Raw genomic sequence first — 21,860 nt, 5'->3', positions numbered from 1 at the left:
TTACTAGACGCACAATGTCTACTGTTACTATTCTCTGTAGTTCATGGATTTAGGTTTGTTTTCAAAGCATCATATATTTTTTTTGTTATTTAAATATTATTAAATGAGAGTTAGGTTTGGTATTATTTTATACTTAATTGTATTTAAATAAATATGATATAGACATGAAATAATGATAGAATACAATACTAAAATATTTCATTTTTAGTATAATTAAATGGATTTAGATTTTTTTTTAAGTTTATATTTATGTATATTAAATTATTATATTATATTTAAATATATAGTTATAAATCTAATTAAATATATTTGTTCATATTTAATTGTTTATATTTAATTAAAATTAAAATAATAGAATATAATATATAAATGTAATTATATGAATATAATAAAATTGAAATACATATTTATAAATGCAATTAAGTATATTTGCTCATATTTAATTACATTTATATTTATATTTATATTTTCACAAATCAGCAATTAGGTTTGTTTTTTAGGAGTTTATATGTAAGTATCCTATTTTTATATAATATAATATAATATAATATAATATAATAATAAACAACTCATACAAATACAGTAGAATATAATATACAAATGTAATTATACAAATACAATTAATACATTAATACATTGAATTATAATATATCTCTATATGTAAAGTATAAATGTATTTTTAGTAGAGTTTTTAAATTTGGTTTTACAAAATTATATTTTAATAAACACACACACACACACACACACACACACACACACACACACACACACACACACACACACACACACACACACACACACACACACACACACACACACACACACACACACACACACACACACACACACACACACACACACACACACACACACACAAAAACATTTTATTTCAAATTGCCAGTTAACACAACATAATGCTCTCAGTCTTAAGCCTACAAGTTTGTTATGTTTCCCTTCTGCAAGCATGCTTACAATACACATTCCATTCTATTCCCAGTGATATCCTATCTTCACAGTCCCTCAGGGTTACATCAATTCACTTTTTTTGCAGGGGGAATCTGGGCCACTGCTTCAGATGCCGGCCTGGTCTCACTGTAGGGACAGTCTACTCCTGTGACCTGCTCACAAAATCCCAGGAAATGGTGCATGAACATTGTCACTAAGCATTGTTTCATTTCCTTGATAGTGGTCCAATTGTTTAAAGGAAATTATGGTTCATAATCTTGTTCAGTCATATAAAGTACATGATCTGCTTGCCTCCAGGAACATTTTTACTGTGCCAGTCAGGGGCGGGAAGCATTAAATTAATCTATGGTTACCAAATTGGATTACAATTTAAAAATTTGGTGTCTTTAGGGCGTTTTCCACCAATCAACTACTTTGTTTTTTAAAAAAAAAAAAAAACTACTATAAAAAAAATAAATAAAAACACAGGGAGAAAAATTATGATTTGTATTTTTTTCTGCCTAAATGTCTGGCCTCCTACATACTGAACACAATAGAATTACAGAAACCATTCACTAGGACACCGATTTCATTACTCATTCACTTTGATACTACATACTGTACAATAAAGCTACTTTTCAGAGTACTGACACAAGACACTGGTGAGGGTTTTCAGTGACTCTCTGCTGGTATGTGTGCCTGTAGGTGGTGACAAGTTAATTATTACAAAAAATATTTGACAAAAATGTAATTGCTTTATACCGTAGAAGCTTTAGAGCAAATCAAAATGGGACGCTTTACTGTCCCTCTTCAAAACTACATTACAGTATGCTATGTGATTAATTTATATGAAGCCGTCTGTTGAAGAGACTACTGTACTGTAAAGCATCTGAAGAACTGCATTACTCCTCAAGAACCCACCAAGAACACTCATAATGTTTCTTATTTGGTCTGTATTATATTTCTGCATTTGTGGACATTTCTCTTTGTTTTTTTGTTTTTTTAAAGTAAAAATGTTTAACAAAATTTTAACAGCTCTATAAAAGAAACAGGATCAACAACATGGCTTTTCACTGGATTGAAATAAAACTGAAATAAAGTCTGTTAAGACACTGTGAGTGTCATTCACATAAGGTATAAAGTACAATATCTGTACTATACTGGACCCACTGAAGAAAGATGTATCTTGCAATATGTTGTTTTGCAATATTAGCTCATAGATTTTCATTTTATACCAAACTGGCAAATGAGCAATACATTTTAATAAATTCTGGACTTAATTTACTTTTAACTGCTCAGTTTTGTGTGCAATGTTTCCCTAAGCTCTGACTCTGGACTTCAACAGGAAATGTTGACCACTGACTCCAGAGGAAACCACTCCTATACAGTGTACAAAAGCAAGAGGAAAGAGACCCACAAATGTCACTATATTATCAGTATATCTCAGAGATATGAAGGCCTTCACAGACCTGGTGGGACATTGATTTGTTGCCCCCTGTCAAACCCAGTGCAAAGTCTTCTGTTTTATTAAAAAAAAAAAAAAAAAAATTAAGAAATTACTTTCAAAGAATCCAGAAAAACTTACATCAAAGTTTCCACTGAAATATTAAGCAAAATATTAACTGTATTCAACATTGACAATAAAAAGAGATGTTTCTTGAGCACCAAATCAGCATATACCTATAATGAAGGATCATGTGACACTGAAGACTGATGAGTAATGGCTGCTAAAAATTCAGCTTTGTCATCACATAAATTACGTTTTAAGAATATATTCAAATTTAAATAGCATTTCAAAATATTAGGTTTTTTTTTTTAAATAAATGTAGCCTTAGCAAGCAGTTTTGGCCCAGATCCGGCCCACATCTGGCCCGTATGGATTTCACGTGAGCACAAATTAACTTACAAAGGCATTAAAAAAAAACAAAACAAAAAACAAACAAACAAAAACAATAGCATTAATATATGACACCCCACTTTGCACTGTATAACGTAGTATACTATCAAGACAAAGCACTTAGTTGCCATAGTGATTTATAAAGTGTGGGTTTGGTTTGTAGGATGAGAGCTCCAGACATGCTCTCAGGAAATGAACATCAACTTCTCTAAAGCTTATAAACAAACTGGGGAGGACAGAACAGAAGACTGAGGATGAAGTTCATCAAGATTAGTGTTGTGCCCAGCACATTCTAGAGGAAGCCAGGAGGAGCGGGAGAGAGCAAGAAAGAGCATCCATGTGATCAAAGGCCTGCCGTTCAAGATCTCAACCAGGCAAGGATGGGTTCTCCATAATTGGTACTTCAAACCCTACAAGTGGTGAGAGTGAAGGCCTCAGTTCAAAGTCTTCATCACAGACTCTTCTGAATATACCTGGTGTCACAAAGGCAGTGGCATCTGTGTTTGTGCGTTCACTCAGCGGCGTCTCCCCTCATGTTTTGATCTCGGGTGAATCAAAAGATTAAAAACAAATGAAGAAATGCTCATGTGGAATATGAGGATAATATAAATTTGCTATTGAAGTTGATTAAACCGCCTTGATATACATGTAAGATTTCAAGGCTTTTAAAACCAATGGGACTGAAAAACGCGCAAATATGAGAATATTTAGCCTTGAATTCAACTGGAATCTAAAGGAAAGTTAATATATTCACACTCATAAATAATATTCATGAGAAGTGTTGATTTTATTTGAAATTGTTTTCAGTTCATTACAATTTTCAATTGCAGATGAGCACCACCGATGTCTCCTCCGCCTCATACGAATCAGCAGAAACAAGATGGGGTCATGGCTTTAAGCTGATTAGCTGTAATGGATAAACTCTCCATGCTGTAGGCAATCAGAGCATATACACACGCAGAGAGGGCCTCAGAGGAAGAGATTGGGAGACGAGGACCAGGCTTCGAGGAGGATTCAAGCACAGAGGGTGAGGTGGCAAAAGCAATGTTTATATAAGCAGCTAATCAGCGAGACACACCAGGGTTATGAGGGCTGGTGGAATGGAGGAGGGAGAACAGGAAAATGTCTCAACTTTATGCAAACCCATGTAAAAACATCAAGTCCTTCTTACCAACCAACAGGGAAAGAGTAGAGAGTCCAAATTCCTGTTAATAAACGCATGGCAACAATCCAAACAACTACATTAATCCTTCTGGTTAACCAGCATTTTTGAAATACTTACGCCTGAACGCTTGTTATGCAAAGTCAGGTTAAGTTCTCTCAGAGCCACTTGTTTCTATCTAGTAAATGTCGTAATTTATTTCCTTCCTCTTTTGTATCTTAACATTCAACCCCCTTGCCTCTCTCTCAGCTTTGGCGCTATAATAAGAGGTTTGCTGATGAGCCTTGGCGAACACCTGTGGCAGAGCAAATGCTCTGAGAAACAACAGTTGAATAAGAGCACATTAATGTCTGAGCCAGGCAAGACAGAGAAAAATATAGACATAAAGGTGTTTCAGACCCACCATCACCTTCTGGGAATGATCTCTGGAGACAATAGACCACCCCAGAGAGGTGTGTGTGTTTGACGATTGTTTCAAACCAGAGGCTTCTGCAAGAATTTTCAGAGCCTTCATATAAATTCATTTACAGCACTGCAATAAAAATGCTGCTGTGCTTCTACAGTATGTCTGGGGAAGCAAGATTGATTGCCAGTGTATGACAACCCTGAAGGCTTGGCTTTGTGATCAAGTAAAATCACTGCACTTTATACATTCATCTTACATTTCAACAGTTTGAATTGGAGTTTTGTGGCTTTTAGTCTATGTCTATTTGGACTGAAGCCATCAATACGCAACTGAAAGTTGACAAAATAAACCTTTTATCAGATATAAGGTATATTATATAAAAGGTACAGACTTTCTCTTGAATGAAAATGTACATAAAATACTGTTGACATGTTGCATTACAGATTATTATCCAACTAACTGCCCTCCAGAATAAGAATGTCCCTCTACCTAATCCCACTTGCAAACAATGACTATTCCAAATAATTGTACATATATTGTGCTTAAGGATACACTCTTAAAAATAAAGGTTCCAAAAGGGTGTTTTTGTAGTAACGCCATAGAAGAACTATTTTTGTTTCCCAAAAGAACCTTTCTCTGCACAGTTCCTAAAAGAACAATTTTGAAAAACATTTTAAAAAAATCTAAAGTATATTTTTCAACTTTAAAAATCCTTGTCTGCATTTGAAAGGTTCCATGGATGTTCAAGGTTCTTCATAGAATAATTGATGCCAATAAAGAACCTTTATTTTTAAGAATGTATGAAAGAATCAATGAATTAGCTATTAAAAAGAGGATAAACAATTATTTATACATCCCATCACAATTTGGTTTTAATAAATAGATCAACACAAAACAAAACTACACGTTAAGTGATTTCAAAGTGTCTTTTAAATTAATAACTAAAATATTATTGAGCTGACACAAAATTTATGCCAAGATGTATTGCATACAAATTCATAAGATCAATTAATCAAAAATTATACCTTACAAAACTGAAGCAAGCTATGAGTACTTTTAAAACTAATTTTATTTTAATTCAAAGAGTTCGGTCAAATGGTGTCACCTTTTTGAACTGCTTTTATCCAACCAATTACCTTCAACTTGGGAAGATGTTCAGACATGCCGAGTTTATGTGAGGTAGAGACACAGTGAGCTCTTTTCAGATGCAGTTATTTTTATGAGATTCATAAAAAAAAGATGAACCTGTTCCCTGACACGATTCTGCAAGTGCACACGGTTTTGCCTGAACGCTTTGAACGTACATACAAGGACAGCATTCTCGCTACGAGGCTTAAAAACTCTATAAAACAAGTTTGTATAATGTTAAGATTGCAAAGTTAACTTGTACATGCCAAGTACTTGTTTTGGTTTGATACATTTAAAGTATTTTAATTCTGTTTTAACTGAGACAACAACTTAAATTAGCTAGTCATTCACATACGGATGGGTTTGTGTACAGCGTGTTCTGAAATGGTACCCTTTAATACATGATATCACAGCTTTCAACATGTAATTATGAGATTAAAGACAAAAGAACGATGAGTTGCTGTCAAGCGAACAATTGTTTCAGTAATCCTGTTAACATACACCCTCACCCACGCAGTTTCTTCTGAACAATGTCAAAAAAAATACAGTGAGTCAGTCTAAAAGAGATCCTAAAATTAGTTTATTTGCTTTTTGGTACAAGTTCAAAACTTATTGGTATGTATGAGAGAATCATTAACATACAAATCACTGGTTAAAGTGGAAAAAAGCCCATTCAGGCAAACTGACAAGCTAAGATAATGTGACTGTTGTTTTTGAAGATTGCAGCATGCAGGCGACAGGATTATTTTGTCTTGAGACAATTCAATCACTCGTTGGATCAAAAACTACATCATGTGTTTATGAAATGTAAAAAGTTAGGCAGGACGGGTTCCTTGATCTAGTGAAGGAAAATACAAGTGTCTTGTTACATGATGGCCTTGGGGATAAAATTACTTGCCATGCAAAACTCCATTCCTCATCACTTTTTTATACCACTTCGCTTTTAGTATCTTCTGTATTTTCTGCCTGTGAGGATGAACAGTCTTCGTATTTGAAAGTTCAACATGGGGGAGCTGTCCTGACACAATCTTAAAGGACTGTTTACAAGAATTGGCCGGTGTAATTGTTAGTGCTGGAAATACTACTGCAGCAGAGATAAAAGTCAGTAATTGCCGTTTTCACACAGGAAATTACGGCCACGACAGAGTCCTGGCAGCTCTCTGGATCCTCCTGAACTGACAGTGGAGGTAAACAAGTCACGACGCTCACAGTGGAGACATTAAAGAGCCTTCGGACTTTGTATTGCCAACACCCTGCAGGGGGTGCTGTGTGGGATCAGAGCCAATGAAGGGGAATTTGGTTATTATCTCAGTGCGAAGCCGAAACGCTGAAGGAGCCAGTGAAGCAAGTCTTCATTAACACCCTCTGAATATCAAGGCCTGCTGCATAATGCAAGTTTTTAAAACCCATTTGTTTTGCATTACAAAATGGAGCCTTCTTTAAAATCCCATTTGTTATGAGTCACGCTGAATGACAACGGTGTAGCACGTTGTTACCCTTCAGGAACTTGGCATTAAAGACCCTACATTAATTCAATGAAGCAATGAGACCGCAGTCTAATAGGACTGCTAGTCTCTGCTGTTCGTTGGTTTTAAAGAAAGGATGAGGCAATTACTTGAAGCAAAAGGGCTCAAATGTCTCTTTACTGGCAGTGACTGAAGAAATGTACAAAGGTTTTCCCATTAGAATTCAAATATTCCTTGCTTGTGTTTGTATTAGTGTCAGAATGGATTCTTTCACCGAGTGCTGTCTCAACCCACTTTGGCTGTGAAGGGAACATGAGTCACAGTCTACAAACTATAGTTGATAACACATCTTACATTGCAAAAGCATGGGATGGGAAATTTCTACGCTAAAAAGGCTCCAAGCTGCAAATGACATTTTAAAGAAAAAAATAATAATTTATGCATATGTGTTAAAATGTATCTCTGTATTTTGCAATTTGTGCAGTCACCTGTTCATACAGTACATTTAAAAACAGAAACAGGTTAAAAAGTAAAGCTTGTATATAAAGTCTATAGTTTGTTTTAATGTAAAACAATTTGATGTTCTTTCATACCTTGTTCATATAGTTATAAACATTGTATAGTGCTATTGATATTTACAGATTACATACAAATATTTTAATTCATTTAACATTTTTTTTATTTAAAAATGATATTGACAATATATATAACTAAACTTTGTATTTAGGTGAACAAAAATATTTCTAATTGTGGAAAATATGGCCTTAATAAATATCAGCAGGATTTAAAATAAACAGAGTTAGAGGGATAATTTTAAAGATGAATGAAACCCCAAAATTAAATATTTTTTTTAGCTTATTGACAAACTTTTTTAAAGTTATTTTACATAATTAATTAAGAATTTATGTGCATATGAATTCTAATGAAGAGAAAAAACATTCATGATAATTATGAATTCACACAGTTCATTTATGCATCAATATCTAGATAGTATAACTGCGACAGCACTAATTAGTTTAAAGGGGTAGTTAAAAAAAAAAAAAAAATGCCATCATTTACTCCCCCCTCATATTGTTCCAAAACCGTATGTCTTTCTGATAAGAAGATATTTTGAGAAATGTTTTGTCCATACAGTGGAAATCAATGGTTAACTTCTGTTTGGAATGACATGATGCTGAGTAAATGATCTCATTTGAATATCCCTTTCAACTGTGTATCTTCTTTTTGGAGTCACTAAATACAATGTCTTAAAAACACAATCGGTTAATCCTGAACTTAAACGTCAGTGTCCAATGGAGGTGATCTGTCCACACAGGGAGACAGCGAGTCCTGACTGTGAGTAGAGCTTATTCCTGTGTCTGAGTCCGTGTCTGTCACATCTGTAGGGAAGCATGTCAGCCTGGCCTTGCCTGCTGTCTGCTGAGAGGCAGTGGCCCTGATCTGGGTCTTCAGAGATACAGGGCTAGGCTGGTCCGGACAGGCTCCCAGCTCAAGTGCATTGAGTTGAGCAACCAGATGCTGGTATTCTTGGTTCTGGGACTGCAGGGCTGTTTTGTTCTGCTGTAGTTCCTTCTCGATTTCCTGCGTTTGGACATGGAGGGAAAGCCCAGCTCTCATGCTTGACTCAAGTTCACTGCGTAAGCTTTCCAGCTCTAAGAGATCTGAGGAGGACAACGAGAGGTTAGGTTCCAGCTCTAGTTCTGGACTTGCAGCTGCTGCTCCTTTCAAGTCCTCTAAATCTGAAGTCCAGTTCCTCAGCTCCAGGTCAATATCTCGAGAGAGCTGATCAATGAGTTCTTGGTGCCTGCAAACATGTAGTTCTAGTTGCTCGAGTCCATCACTGGTGTACAGGTACTCCTGAAGCTGACAGTCAAATTGGGACAACGACTGGCCACCATCACTTTCTGTGATGCTGGAGCGAGGTGTGGGGCTGTTCCTCAGCTGTTTCTCTGCATGTTCAATCTCCAAGTCTAACTCACGCATTTGATGAATCTGCTGCCGGATGGTCTGATCCTGTGAGATGATCAACTGCACCACCTTACTGATCTCTTCTGATCCCTCTGATGTCTCTGTTTTCTGGATCTTCTCCAATTTGCGGAACGCCTTTTTCACCATGCGCTTCTGCTTCTCCACAGATACAGTCTTGGCATATTGTGCAGGTCCTTGCTCCCATCTTTTGGACCTTGCTCCCCTAGACTTTGAGGCTCTTTTGGCTCCTTTGGATGATGGCACAAAATCACTGATCTTCATGAGGACAAATTGTATGAAAGGTCTCTCATCGCCCCAAGCATTCCATAGCCGAAGAATTCGAGTGAGAGGTGGCAGTGCTCTCTCAAAGCCCTTCCACCGTTCCAGGATGCAGAAGTCTTTAGGTTCCCCATGTAATAGCCTCTTACTCTCTGGTAAAGTCTGGTGGTCCTCCAATAAAGCCTTGACTACATCTGCGCAAGTTGTGTGCTTGGTCACGCCACAGACTGCTTTTTCTTCTCGACACACAAGCACCTGGATTTCCTTGCCTGGTGTTTCCTCTACAGGCTTAGACCTGGTAAAGAAAATAACAAGTGTGTATTATAAATAACAACAATGACAAGTCTAATATCCCTTACAATGACTACTTATATGGCCATTTTATACAATAAAGTCAAATAATTAAGTATTACAAAAGAGTTACAAACTATATAAGCTAGGCATATTGTGCTTTTTTTTCATACGGCAGTTGCTAGTATAAAAGCAATACTGTAACACTGGAGTATAAGAATATAGTGATTCCACTATAATGGACAGACTGGAGACTGGGGTTTCTTCATTACCACATACAATCTGGAATAAGGGTAAAATACATAAAGCTCATGAACAAGAGTCATTTTACAGTTATAACTGTACTTGGTACCGCTGATGATGGATTCACATCCATAGCTCAGATTTTAAATGCCACACTAAATGGCTGACATTATTCAGATGAGCAGAAGGCTTCATGACAAGTGTATCATAGTCTCAATTATCTGAAATGGTTGTTTCATAATTTTTCACTCTGTTCAGGTCATAACATCAGGTTATGACTAATTATCTCTCTTAGTTCAGAACTGTAGGGTAATTAAAAACTATTAAAAGTGAAAAGCAAACTTAAATGTAAAATTTATAGAGGTAATGCTTATTTCTCAGCAATAAATAAATACATAGTTTGATTGCTGATGTTTTGTAAAAGGTGACAAAAAATATAAGTGGTGTATTTTGTCTTAATGAATGACCTCAGAAGAATGCAATATATATGCAAGAATGCAGGTGGTTAGTTAATATTTAGAAGACCCTGCTGCTACCCTACACAAAAGTAAATAGCTGAGCTATTCACATAGCAGACCACCCAATACACTGTTGGTACATAGAAAGAAAAAACATCCTCAAATATACTTTATACTGACTGAAAAGTATATAAACTACATGCATGTTTGATATTTGTTAAATGTTGCATGACATAACTTATTGTAGTGTATACAATGCTATTTTTAACAGTTAATCCCACATTCACACCTGTGCTAGTAATTCCACATGACATCATCAACATGACATCATAACAGGAGTGTATAACCCTAGCATTTACATAATAAGCATGTAAAAGTATACAGCAGCTTGTCCACACATGTCAGACACATTACACTGAAACAGACAATATGCTACAATACAATACAAGCCTTCACACTCAGCTTTACAATGTGCTTTTTTGGCTTGCTATACAATTTTGATCCATTTTTAGAGCTTGTTGTCTACACTGGGAATTCAATATTGTCTTCATGAAATGGTCTGTTTTATTAAGTCTTTTCCAAAATTGTCATGAGTACAGGAAACAAATGAGGGGGAATGGAAGCACCTGTGTTTGCCTTTTTGGAAAATGAATGGTGACCAGCAGCATCCTGTTACATACATCCTGCCACCAAGTTCATGTATTGTGAGGCAATGGAACATTGTGAATTCCATTTCATGGATATACTGCAAACGAATGGAGTAACAAACATGTACTAGCCTGGTTTGAAATGTAGATTAGATGTATCTGTTGTGCCCTAATAATCACAACACCAGAGCCTTTGTCAGAGAACCACTGAAGGTGAAAAGAACAGAACACTCTGCTTTTCAACTCACAGAGCAAACACAAACACATGTGTGACCACCAGACTTGAGCCTTGTACTACAGAGAGAACATGCTGTATCCTTCTACAGACTCAACACAGTGACTGGACAAGGAACATAATCTCCTGAACTCAGTCTATCAAGGTTTATTAGGCTGTACAAAATTAAGCTTGGGAAATTAAACATTGATTTAACAAAGATGTGCGGATCATTCAGTGATATATCTCATTACCATTTTTCATTATCTTTATATTAATACATGTACTCAAAGTTGTAGATATTGATTACATAATAAATCTTTATGCAGCAGATGTAAAATTTGTGACCATGTAAATTAAGAGCAGATGTGAAATCACATTACATGGGTATTGCCTGTGTCGACTGATTCATTAACAGGAATCTGAGAGATTTTAGTGAGCACATGCGAACTGGAGAGAGGCAAAAGTGAAGGGATGAATTCAAAAGTGAAATGTTCACATTATAATGTAAAGGAAACATACTATCTATACTAAAAAAAATAGTTGTCAATGAAGAAAAAAGATTAATGGAGCATCTTTTGCAAGAAAATACTAATTCAGTCTTTCTACTTAAAATAATGTACTGTACTTAATGCAATGTGTTACTTTTCTTTGTAGTTAATTGTGGAATTTACTAGCAGTTTCTGAGTGGCTTTTTTCTTTTCTTTTTTTGGTGTAACCACAGTATTATAGCGGCAGTGATAAAAACAGTGTGCTTCCTGAGCCCACTGTAAAAAGCATCAAGATTTTTGATTTTCAGAAAGAACTCTACTTGATATGCATCACTGAGAAGATGAAACATCTCCAATGTATGTTTAGGTGGATCAGTTTGTCTCTATTGCTTGAGCAAAGCAAAGTATAGCTTAAAGATTTTAATGCTGCTCTAGAAGGTTCTTATTTAAGCCTCAAAGGAGTGACATTATGTTTTGGTGCACTAAAATACCCATACAATTACGGCAGCTGAGGTAGTTTAGCGGATTGTAATAACCACCGTCATTGTTAGAACACACACCTTTGTATGTTCACAAAAAGCATGCCTATGAATTAAAGCATGTATAAATCAACAGTTAAAATGACATTCTGTATGGACCACATTAAACAAAGCAGACATAGAGTTAGATTACCTTTGATTAGATTTCACTCTGAACATTTGAGATAATTACAGTTGGCTTAAGCTTAGTTTTTTTTTACAACATCGTAAAACTATAATGTCCCCTCAGAGAGTCTCAAGCTTAAAAAGACTAATAAAGACAGCTAAAATGTCTTTCTCTGCAATAAATTGTCTGCATAGAACATGCATAATTAGATAAAATGTTGAAAGACATAACCTACTGTAAACCCTGATGCAAACTACTGTGGAATAGCCATCCAAGAAAGAATCCTCTTTAATCATCCCACAACAAACACTATTGAATAATTAACCATTTAGACAAGCCAAGGTGGAAACACTGAGACATCAAAAGTAAACCAAAGCACTTAATCTGCAGAGTCAATTATGATGTTGATGACATGAACCTTAAAGAGTGAGCTTTTTAAAATAATTTTGGCAGTAATTTATAGGCTTAAATGAAGTTCATCTCACGCAACCCATTTTTTTTTTTCAGGTCAGCTAAGTTACACGTCCTTCATCTACAATATTTTTGACGCCACTTAAGTACTCTTCAACTATAGTGAATATCTTCTAAACAAATTAACACTTTTTGTAATAAAATGTATTATGGTTACACCTCTAACATTGCGATAAATAATGAAAATATACTTATGTTTTGTTACGTACCGTCCCGTCGATACCGACAGCGAATGCGCAATTACGGTTGCTATGGTTACCTGCTTACGCAAATTTCCGTTCGTTTAGTTTACACATTTAGCACTTTTTTTACGTACAGTTATGTTATTGTTTGAAATATATGCTTGCAATTAAGACTTTATAACCTTCAAAACTTTTCTTAGACCTCGTTTTGGGGGGTTCATACCTTAATAAGGAAATCTTATTCCTTATAGTTCACACACAGAATCCGTGAGCCTACTTGTTTGTTCAAACAGTCTTAAAAATTACATTCTCTAACATTCTCTAAACAAGTACGTTAGGACAAAAAGAATGCTCCATGTACTAACTTTTATAATAATAATAGTTATCTAAAACCTAAATAAAAATAAATAGGTCAAATATACAACAACAATAAGCCTTTTTAACTAATTTCATCAAGCTCACGACGCACCGTTACGCACACGCGTCGTCATACAGGAATTAATATTTAGAAAAAAAAAATGACTCACTTTGGAGACACTCATTTTGCGTTACTTAACGCTAGCTACCAGCATCCAAGAGAGGCACCAGTGCAAGCAGAACGACAGCATTAAGTGTAACTCGACTCTCTGCGACCATGCAGCGAAACACTTGAGTGAGAGCAAGTGCTGTTGTTACAGTGACGAGCGTTCACAGCGCGTAACAATAACTGTACGCGTTTCATTTCGAACGATTCTCAGAAGAAGAAAAAAATACATGTGGGCTATTTACGCGTATTTCGACCTTTCAAATAAATATATATTTATTTATCCCATGAAATGTCTGTGGTAAGACTGCGCAATCTTAAATGAAATGGATGGTGTGAATCATACCTGTTCTTCAAACGCGCTTTCAAAAAGTTTTTTCCAAAAGGAGCCATCGCGCGTCAGTATGATCACAGGTCAGATCCAAGACATCGTGTGACGGAACGGGGCGCGTAAACCTAATCAAGAAAGTGCCACTGAAGTGCTGATCGTGGAAAAAGTTGAACGACTTGCGAACTTCAAAGTAAGAGGAGTTTCAAGCAGGGCCGGCCCACTTCACACGGAGGGAGGCGACAAAACTCGCCTGTTGGATAACTGTGTGGAGCTGATGATTGTGAGAGCGTCTCTGCCCTGTTTCACTGTTTTTCCCCACAACGCTACATCTCTAATATAATGTTCACATATTTACCTGCAACAATTCGAAACAGTTAGACGTCAAAAAAATAAACTCATTGTTTAAATGAATTACAAACTGTTAAAGAGCGTTAATGTTACAACCTAACCCGCTACTTTAATGCGCTGTAACACCAACAGCAAATATTCTACACAAATTTGGATATTCTTAATTTTTTTTTTTTTTTTTTTTTTTTTTTAGAATATCCCACTCTCTTTTTTCATTTTAAGCGTTTGATTCAAATATAACCAATTTCATGGCATGAAATTTGATGGCATCAAATTCATGCTATTTTTTTTACATTCTACCAACAGGATACTATTTTTCCTGTAGCCTAATTCTTTCATATTTTTACACAGAATCTAACACACCTCAGGAGGTTGGTGGTCATGTGTGATAGTGATTGGTTAAACTCACAGTGTTACAATACTCCCTGGTCTTTAATACTGTATAATGATGATGAATTATAATGCATCATATTAATTTAACCTTGACATTGTCCATCATGTGGACAGAATATTTGTTTTTGGAAGCAATCAAAAGCAAAGACCGTTTCATTACAAACTGTACCGAATAAATCTTTCAGGGTTAAACATCACACACTGTATTCTTAAAACAGTTTACATTTGATCTCATCACAGTATGAGCAATCTATAACAATGGAAAGTCTGACGGACAGTAAGAGTTATTATTGGGTTGACGTGCAGTGGAACAATACAGTCTAGGATAGGTAATTCTTGAAGACCGTCAATATCAGTAAGTTCAGATGAAGGCATTGCACATCATCTCCAACTTTAATCATCACGCTTCTAAGAACTAATCACTAATTCACTTCTTCACTCCCCCTCCCTCCTCCTGAATGAAGAGAGGGACATCAAATGAGCATTTATGAAAGTTTTGACGTCAGCAATCAAAGTGGTTTCTGAGGTGTTTGCTGATGTCATCGTGACACAGGACAAGGGGGCATGGAGCGAGGGAGGGATGGAGAGAGAGAGAGATATGGAGATGGATACGGGAGGGGTAGGAACTCTGACATCATAGAGGCTCTTATAAACCGGGTGGAATGGAGCCCGCCATTCCTCACTTCACTTCTGAGAAAGCCAAGAGAAGACACAGAGAACAGGTTGGATAAGAAACCAAGAAGACAGCATTGTAACTTCTGCAGGACACGCTGCGATTTTCTTTCTCTGTCTCTGTAACGCTCTTACAACTTATCTCCTATAATCTTCCATCTGTTTTCATACCATTTTATGACCTTTAACCCTATGGACTTGGGCCCAGCTTGAATGTACAGAAACTGTGGGACTACTAAGAAAATGCAGATGCAGCTGACCTCCGTTATCCTCCTTTTTTTATTGTGTAATGGACTGTGTTCAGGTAGGTGCACTTTTATCAATTTATACAGACTGATTGTACTTCTCTAAAAAAACATATTTTAATTTCTATTCAAAACGACTAAGATAGGTAAACATTTTATGGTGATGATCTTTAATAGCTAATATTCACATATTATGTCTTTTATGGTCTTAGTTTTACTATAATGATCTGCTTTATCTTGATCTAACTGATCAAGTAAAATAATCAGTAAAATATCAAGACAATTTTATTAGCAACTGAAAAAAGATAAAACTTCAAAATACCTTAAATTGATGGAATCATATATACAGACATATAAAAATTAAAATTTGGTGGATGTCCTTTGATTTTGGTCACATTTGCTGGAGAACAATTTTCTGTTTTTATACAGTATATGGCAGGATCACATTTTACACTCACTTAATGCTCTAAATGTCTAATAGACATTTTAACCATATACATTTAAACATGATGCCGGGCAAGTGATGTATCTTATGGTTCTACCCATCTTGGAATATATGAATAATATGAAATACAGACCCACGTCACATTTTCTTTAGATCTTATTGAATTAAAACAGACTCACTGCTGCAAACAAGAAACTTGTCTGGTTTCTCTGTACTTTGATGTGTATATGCTCAGTCCTACTCTTAAAATGTCAACATTGTGTCTTTTCTCCCTCTTTATAGATATAGACCAGGGAAAAGGGGCAATAGAGGAAGAGGTACTGAGAAGTCTCCTCACTTCAAAGGTACATTCTTGCTTTTAAAACACCTGTTGAGTGCAAGCCAGCAGAGGCAATACTGGCCTTATAAGGGGCCTTAATATAGAAATGCCCTTTGACTGTGGGGCAGCTGCATTTTAAATGAAACTAATGGTTATTTCATGGTTTCTGGTTTTGAGAATACAGCATGGTAAAGGGGAAAATACGATTTATTAAACAAAATAAAGAATATTCTTTGCCAGCTAACTTTGCCATCACAAGCATTAATTCTGTATACTAAGGCTTTCGGAGAGGCACTTTGACAGTGAAACCAGAATAGCACAGACAGGGATTTATAGTAAAATTACGTTTGTGCTCCAGTCATTCAACAAAATGGTCCACACTGTGTACAGCTGTCCACAAATGTAGATGCTAACTGATGTTAAATGTAATATGAAATTACACATTTTTTGTAAACTACTGATTAAAAAAAATGCTTCCAATCAGGCAGCAAATCAGAAGCAGTGTACTCAAAAAGCAAAAAGGATGAAGCTTTTACGCTCTATTGGTGGACCAAATGATGTATCATTGCCTGAAATGATGCTCAGCTGCCTTCATTCATTGAGCAATATTCTGCACTGCATTAACATCCATTATCCATCTATCATCAGTACATCTGACTGTTATCCATTATCAATAGAGAATTGTGTAGCATCACAGTGATTGTCATTTTTTTTTTTTTTTTTAGATTTTTTTGAACCCTGACCACAATTTCTGGCTTTTGTCTGGGATTCTGTACAGATATCCTCTCTACTGCAGAGTTAATAAAAAATTATGACTTTAAATACTGACATTAAAATATGATGTCTTTAAAGCTAATGCTTTTAAAATGACAGCTGGCCAAGTTTAATTAAATGTAGTGAGGTCTTATGCAGGTGACATTTCCCTCTGTTATTTAATAAGAAAAAAATCTTTCATTTTGATATGTTTGAATTACTCATTTACAGTTATTTTTAATATCAAACATATGGACTCAAAGGTGATTGTGTTATTTAAGAACAGTGTAATATAAGACATAGACACACTTACAGCCAACAGGTTGAAAACAGATTTCCAGATATCACACCGGGCCTTGATCTTGTTAGACTCATCCTGTGAAGGCCAATAAAACACTAGAGAAAACTCAGAATGTGCTTATCCAGTATTGGCACTCTGTAAGTGGACTGAGAATATAGTAAAGACTGGAGTCAGCGTGACTTTTTTTTATAAGCTGAAATAAAGCAGAGAGGGAGTGAGTTATTGAAAGTAAATATTTTTGCTCTCTCACCGTGCAGGTAAAGCAGAGCAAGCACATCGCCCCCCTGTGGCAGCTGCCGCTGCAGGATGTGTGCAGGATTATGAACCGTCTCGGGGAGTCTTGGCAGGAGGCCTGGGGCAGTGAGGAGCAGCAGGAGGACGCAGAGGTTCAGGCTGACTATGACCAGAGGGTTTCAGGTACCCTCGCCCAAATGCTTGAGGAAATGCATGACCTTCAGAACCTCTGCAGGGTCCTGCAGCCTAGAGAGGTGAGAGATGACACACATAAGTATTGAGACAATAAACAATTGACATGCTCTAACACTTGTCAATAATTGCTTAGCAGTCAGTTTAGATTTATTCTTCAGTCACCTAACAGTTTATTAGGACTGATTTTTTATATTTAAATATATGGGGTGGTACATAAATAATTAAAGCAGAATTGTGTAAAAAAGCAGCATGAAATTAAACATTTGGAAGAAATAACAAATGAAATGCTGCCAAATTCATTACAACACAAGCCAAAAAAGATTGCTTACATAGAGTAAATGGCAAATGGTTCATGGACATTCTAATTCTTGTCATTTAGCTAATGATCTGATGACCTGAACACTAATTTCAGTCAGTGTTTTTTATATATATATATAGAGAGAGAGAGACAGAGAGAGAGAGAGAGAGATAAATAACTATGTATAATATATATAGTTAACTAAAGCTATATATATATATAATATTTTATTTTCAAAATAAATAAATATAAAAAAATGGGTGAATTTCCTTTCTTCAAAATTAACCGGGGAGTTTGGTAAATCTCCAGTTCATGGGTCACCTCACGGATCATTAAAATTCACAAAAATTGCCCTTGCCTTTAAAGTGCGGCCCTATCATTTTGAGAAGTAGACTCCATCAGTTATACATCTTATTCAAGCACACTTCAGTGCAGCTCTGAGGAGCAGTGATTAGAAAGAGCCGGGCAATGTAGTAAGCATCAGTCATGACATGGCAGTTGATTGACAGCATTGTCCACCCAATTGCTGTGATTTTCAGCCCTGTAATAATCTGAGTGGCGTTGGGGGGGAACAGCTCAAACATTCTGTCTTTCATTTCAGCTTCAAGACGACCAAGAATATCTGGAGCTGGACCAAAACAGTGACAGTCCACTGAAGAGGAAATCTCCGTATATACTTAAAAGGCAACTGCGCACCAATAAATCAAGACGGCCTTACATTCTGAAGAGAAGTGTGTTATACTGATGCCCAAGACAATCTGACGGAAAGACATTTTTACATTTTGTGAATATGTGTCTGTTTTCAGTGTTGTAGTATTAAAGTAGCTTTAAAGTAATTGTATGTTCTGTTTTAGCTAAACCCATATTTATGTGCTTCAGAAGGCAATCCCTTCTTCTTCATTATGGGATGGACAATGTAAATAAAACAGCAGACAATTAAGGAGTTTATGATATTTATTTATTTATTTAATGTATGTTTATTTTTCTTCCAATGTAATTAAATCATACTTATTAAAACTGTTTATGAAACATCTATCATTATTTCTACGATGAGAAGAACATTTGTGAAGTATTTTGAGTATTTAACTCAAATACAGACATGAGTTAGTGTATACACATATATACACTGAAAAATAATGATATACAAAAAAATTTATTTAAAAATGCTAGTAAATTTCAGAAATAATTATAAAGAAATTGCAAGTAATAGATTGAATTAAAAATGAAATTTTGAAGTAGAAAAACTGAAACAGTTTTCTTGTAAAAACATTTTGAAACTATTCTAATTCTTGTAACAGAAGACAGAACAAATAATTTCTACATAAATTTTAAACAATCACATAACAGAAGAAAATAAGACTCTCAAAGATTACACTGATTGTTCAAAATCATAAACAAGCACAGTGGGAAACAATTCAAGCTATTAATTATGCTTGGACTTTCAGTTTAAAGAAATTATTTAGCACCTACAGGTAAATTTGGATTGAGACTGATATGAGTTGACCAAAAACACATAATTTGCAGTTCCATACTAGTGCAGCATCCTTAAGATGATAGCTATATTTTTTAGTCAGCTATATTTGAGTCTGTCTTCCAAGAATAGATAAACGGTCTCAAAAGTAGTCTGCACAATGCCATTTAAGCACTGCTTTGCACTCTAGCTGAGATGTCAAAGCAATTAAAAAATAACAGGGAAATATATTTCATTACTCTCCATTAAGAAAATAAAATTCCTCTAAAGGACATTTGACTAATTTCATGAGTAACAAAACAGTATCTCTCTGATGAATGCACAATGATTTGTCAAGCTGTATGCACATCACTTTCATTAATGAAATGGGAAAAAAAGAGCTTGTTGGTTTCCATTTCTCTAATTGGCCACTGCTAATTAAAAATACTAATGCAGCTAAGTAATTAGCTTTAAAAATTGCTAAACAACTCCAAATACAGATACAAATATAGACCAAATACATTATTTCTCTGTGGCCTTTTGACACTGACTGTAGGCTGCTGCAGATGTAAGGATCCTGATACAATTATCAATCAATTCAAACCCCAAATTCATTGTATACTAGTTATATATCAACAAAAATGAGAAATGTACACAACAGCAATCTTTTACAGATAATTCATTTAGTAATCAGAGCCTGTTCACCAGCAGATGGCAATACAGTCTAATGCAACACATGCCCTCAAAAGACAGCAAGTGCTATCAAGTGATAAACATTATTTTTCAATATTTTACAATCTATTACATTTCTAATATCAAAAATCGTAAGTTATATTTTATATATCAGTGTACTTGTGTAATTCATTGGGAGTCATAACTATCAGTTCTATGATTCAGTAGTGCCAAAATAAATCTTTCAGTTGTTAAAGCTGTAAGCACTTATATGTGCTTAGATGAATGTGCCATTTTCATAGAGAGGGATAACAATTTGTCATTCTGTGAAAAGTAAATATAGTTGTCTCTTTCAACTTAAATGGTCTAAAATGATAAAGGAAAAAGTTTTGTTACCTTTGCACTATTTACTGTATGCCGCTACTGCATGACTGAGATGATTATAAATAGACATCTGTGAATATTTTCAGTTACATGACATCACATGACATGCTTTTATTGATGCACATGTGTGCAGTCCTGTTTAGAGAGTGCTTTTCTCTCTCTCTCTCTCTTTTACCATTTCTGCAGGCATTGATTGCATATGGCTGCTTGTCTTGTTTGTCACTCACTTTATTGCCTGCTGCTGAAGTCTAGGGAAAAACAGCCGTGTCCTTCGACAAGGTCCCACACAATACAGATAGGAAGACAGCCACATCTCTGTATTTACAGAACACTGATTATATGATGGTTGTGCTAGTATGCTGCAGTTTGTTTGATATTTGAGTGAAGTGGCAGCTGTGCCTTTCTTCATGTCCTCAAAATATTTTATAAAAATGTGGTTTATAAATAAAATTTATAAAATTTTGATGAATAAAAAACAATAAATTATCTAATTTTATATATATATATATATATATATATATATATATATACATACATATATATATATATATACATTTTTATATATGTATAAATTAAGATTGCTTTTGTGTGGATATAAAGACAAATTACTTTAAAATTTATATTGTTGCATCTGTTACTGAGTGGGTCCATTGGAGGAGCATAATTAAATAATGTTATAATGTGTCTTTGTCGCAGTATGAGGATGTATACATAATATATATATATATATATATATATATATCTATATATATATATATATATATATATATATATATATTTATTACAAATAAAAAAAAAACTACTATTTTGAAATATTCTATATATATATATATATATATATATATAAAACAATATACAAAAATGCATGCTATCTGTTTCAGCAAACTGTTTCAAAGACTTCACTCATGTAAAAAATTTCACAACACTTTGAAAAAGGTCATGGATTGTGAGTAGACACTGGGGAAAGGCAGTCCTCCTAAGCATCATCTGTTGTGTCCATACTAGTGCTCCTTAATTGTTTTGGCCACAGTCCAGTGCTGGAGCTCTCTTTAATTTAGCTCAAATTTTCCAATAGAAGCACAGATTGACAGTTTAACTTAGCCACGGATCTCTGCCGCATCCCGGGCCTGATGCAAAATGAAAGTCATTGCCTTCATCTGGGCTGGGCGGTGCATCTCCTACCAGCCGGTTACATCAAGATAATCGCTTGTGAAAGAACGAGATTAGTTCTCTTTGTGAGAAATCTGATTGTGTGGATTGAATCTGATTGTGTGAATTGGATGATGGTATAACAAGCATGACCTTGTTCTCTGCCTGCAGAGTAAATAATTAGGGCCTGCATATGGACAGTATTACCCAGCTCAGAAGTGACAGCCTCTAACAAGAGAAACTGAACTAATTGAA

General features: G+C 35.2%; 2 protein-coding genes across 2 annotated transcripts; one reads left to right on the top strand and one right to left on the bottom strand.

The window, feature by feature from the left end:
* Positions 1 to 6,096: 6,096 nt before the first annotated feature.
* Positions 6,097 to 14,127, bottom strand: LOC109105679 (ras association domain-containing protein 9-like). Its single transcript, XM_019118944.2, has 2 exons — positions 13,763 to 14,127; positions 6,097 to 9,546 (listed from the first exon to the last, which is right to left on the bottom strand). Exons 1-2 carry the CDS (start codon positions 13,807 to 13,809, stop codon positions 8,280 to 8,282), a joined length of 1,314 nt encoding a protein of 437 aa, XP_018974489.1. The 5' UTR covers positions 13,810 to 14,127; the 3' UTR covers positions 6,097 to 8,279.
* Positions 14,128 to 15,156: 1,029 nt separating this feature from the next.
* On the top strand, positions 15,157 to 18,969 carry LOC109106670 (neurotensin/neuromedin N). The gene is made up of 4 exons (XM_042743593.1): positions 15,157 to 15,464; positions 16,133 to 16,194; positions 17,481 to 17,711; positions 18,552 to 18,969. The coding sequence occupies exons 1-4, from the start codon at positions 15,374 to 15,376 to the stop codon at positions 18,693 to 18,695; spliced, it is 528 nt and encodes a 175-aa protein (XP_042599527.1). The 5' UTR covers positions 15,157 to 15,373; the 3' UTR covers positions 18,696 to 18,969.
* The last annotated feature ends 2,891 nt before the right edge of the window (positions 18,970 to 21,860 follow it).

This window comes from Cyprinus carpio, chromosome B18 (assembly GCF_018340385.1).
Source record: "Cyprinus carpio isolate SPL01 chromosome B18, ASM1834038v1, whole genome shotgun sequence".
Classification (NCBI taxonomy): Eukaryota; Metazoa; Chordata; class Actinopteri; order Cypriniformes; family Cyprinidae; genus Cyprinus; species Cyprinus carpio.
The sequence above is the reverse complement of the archived record's forward strand: the minus strand, read 5'-3'. Positions and strand labels throughout refer to the sequence as shown.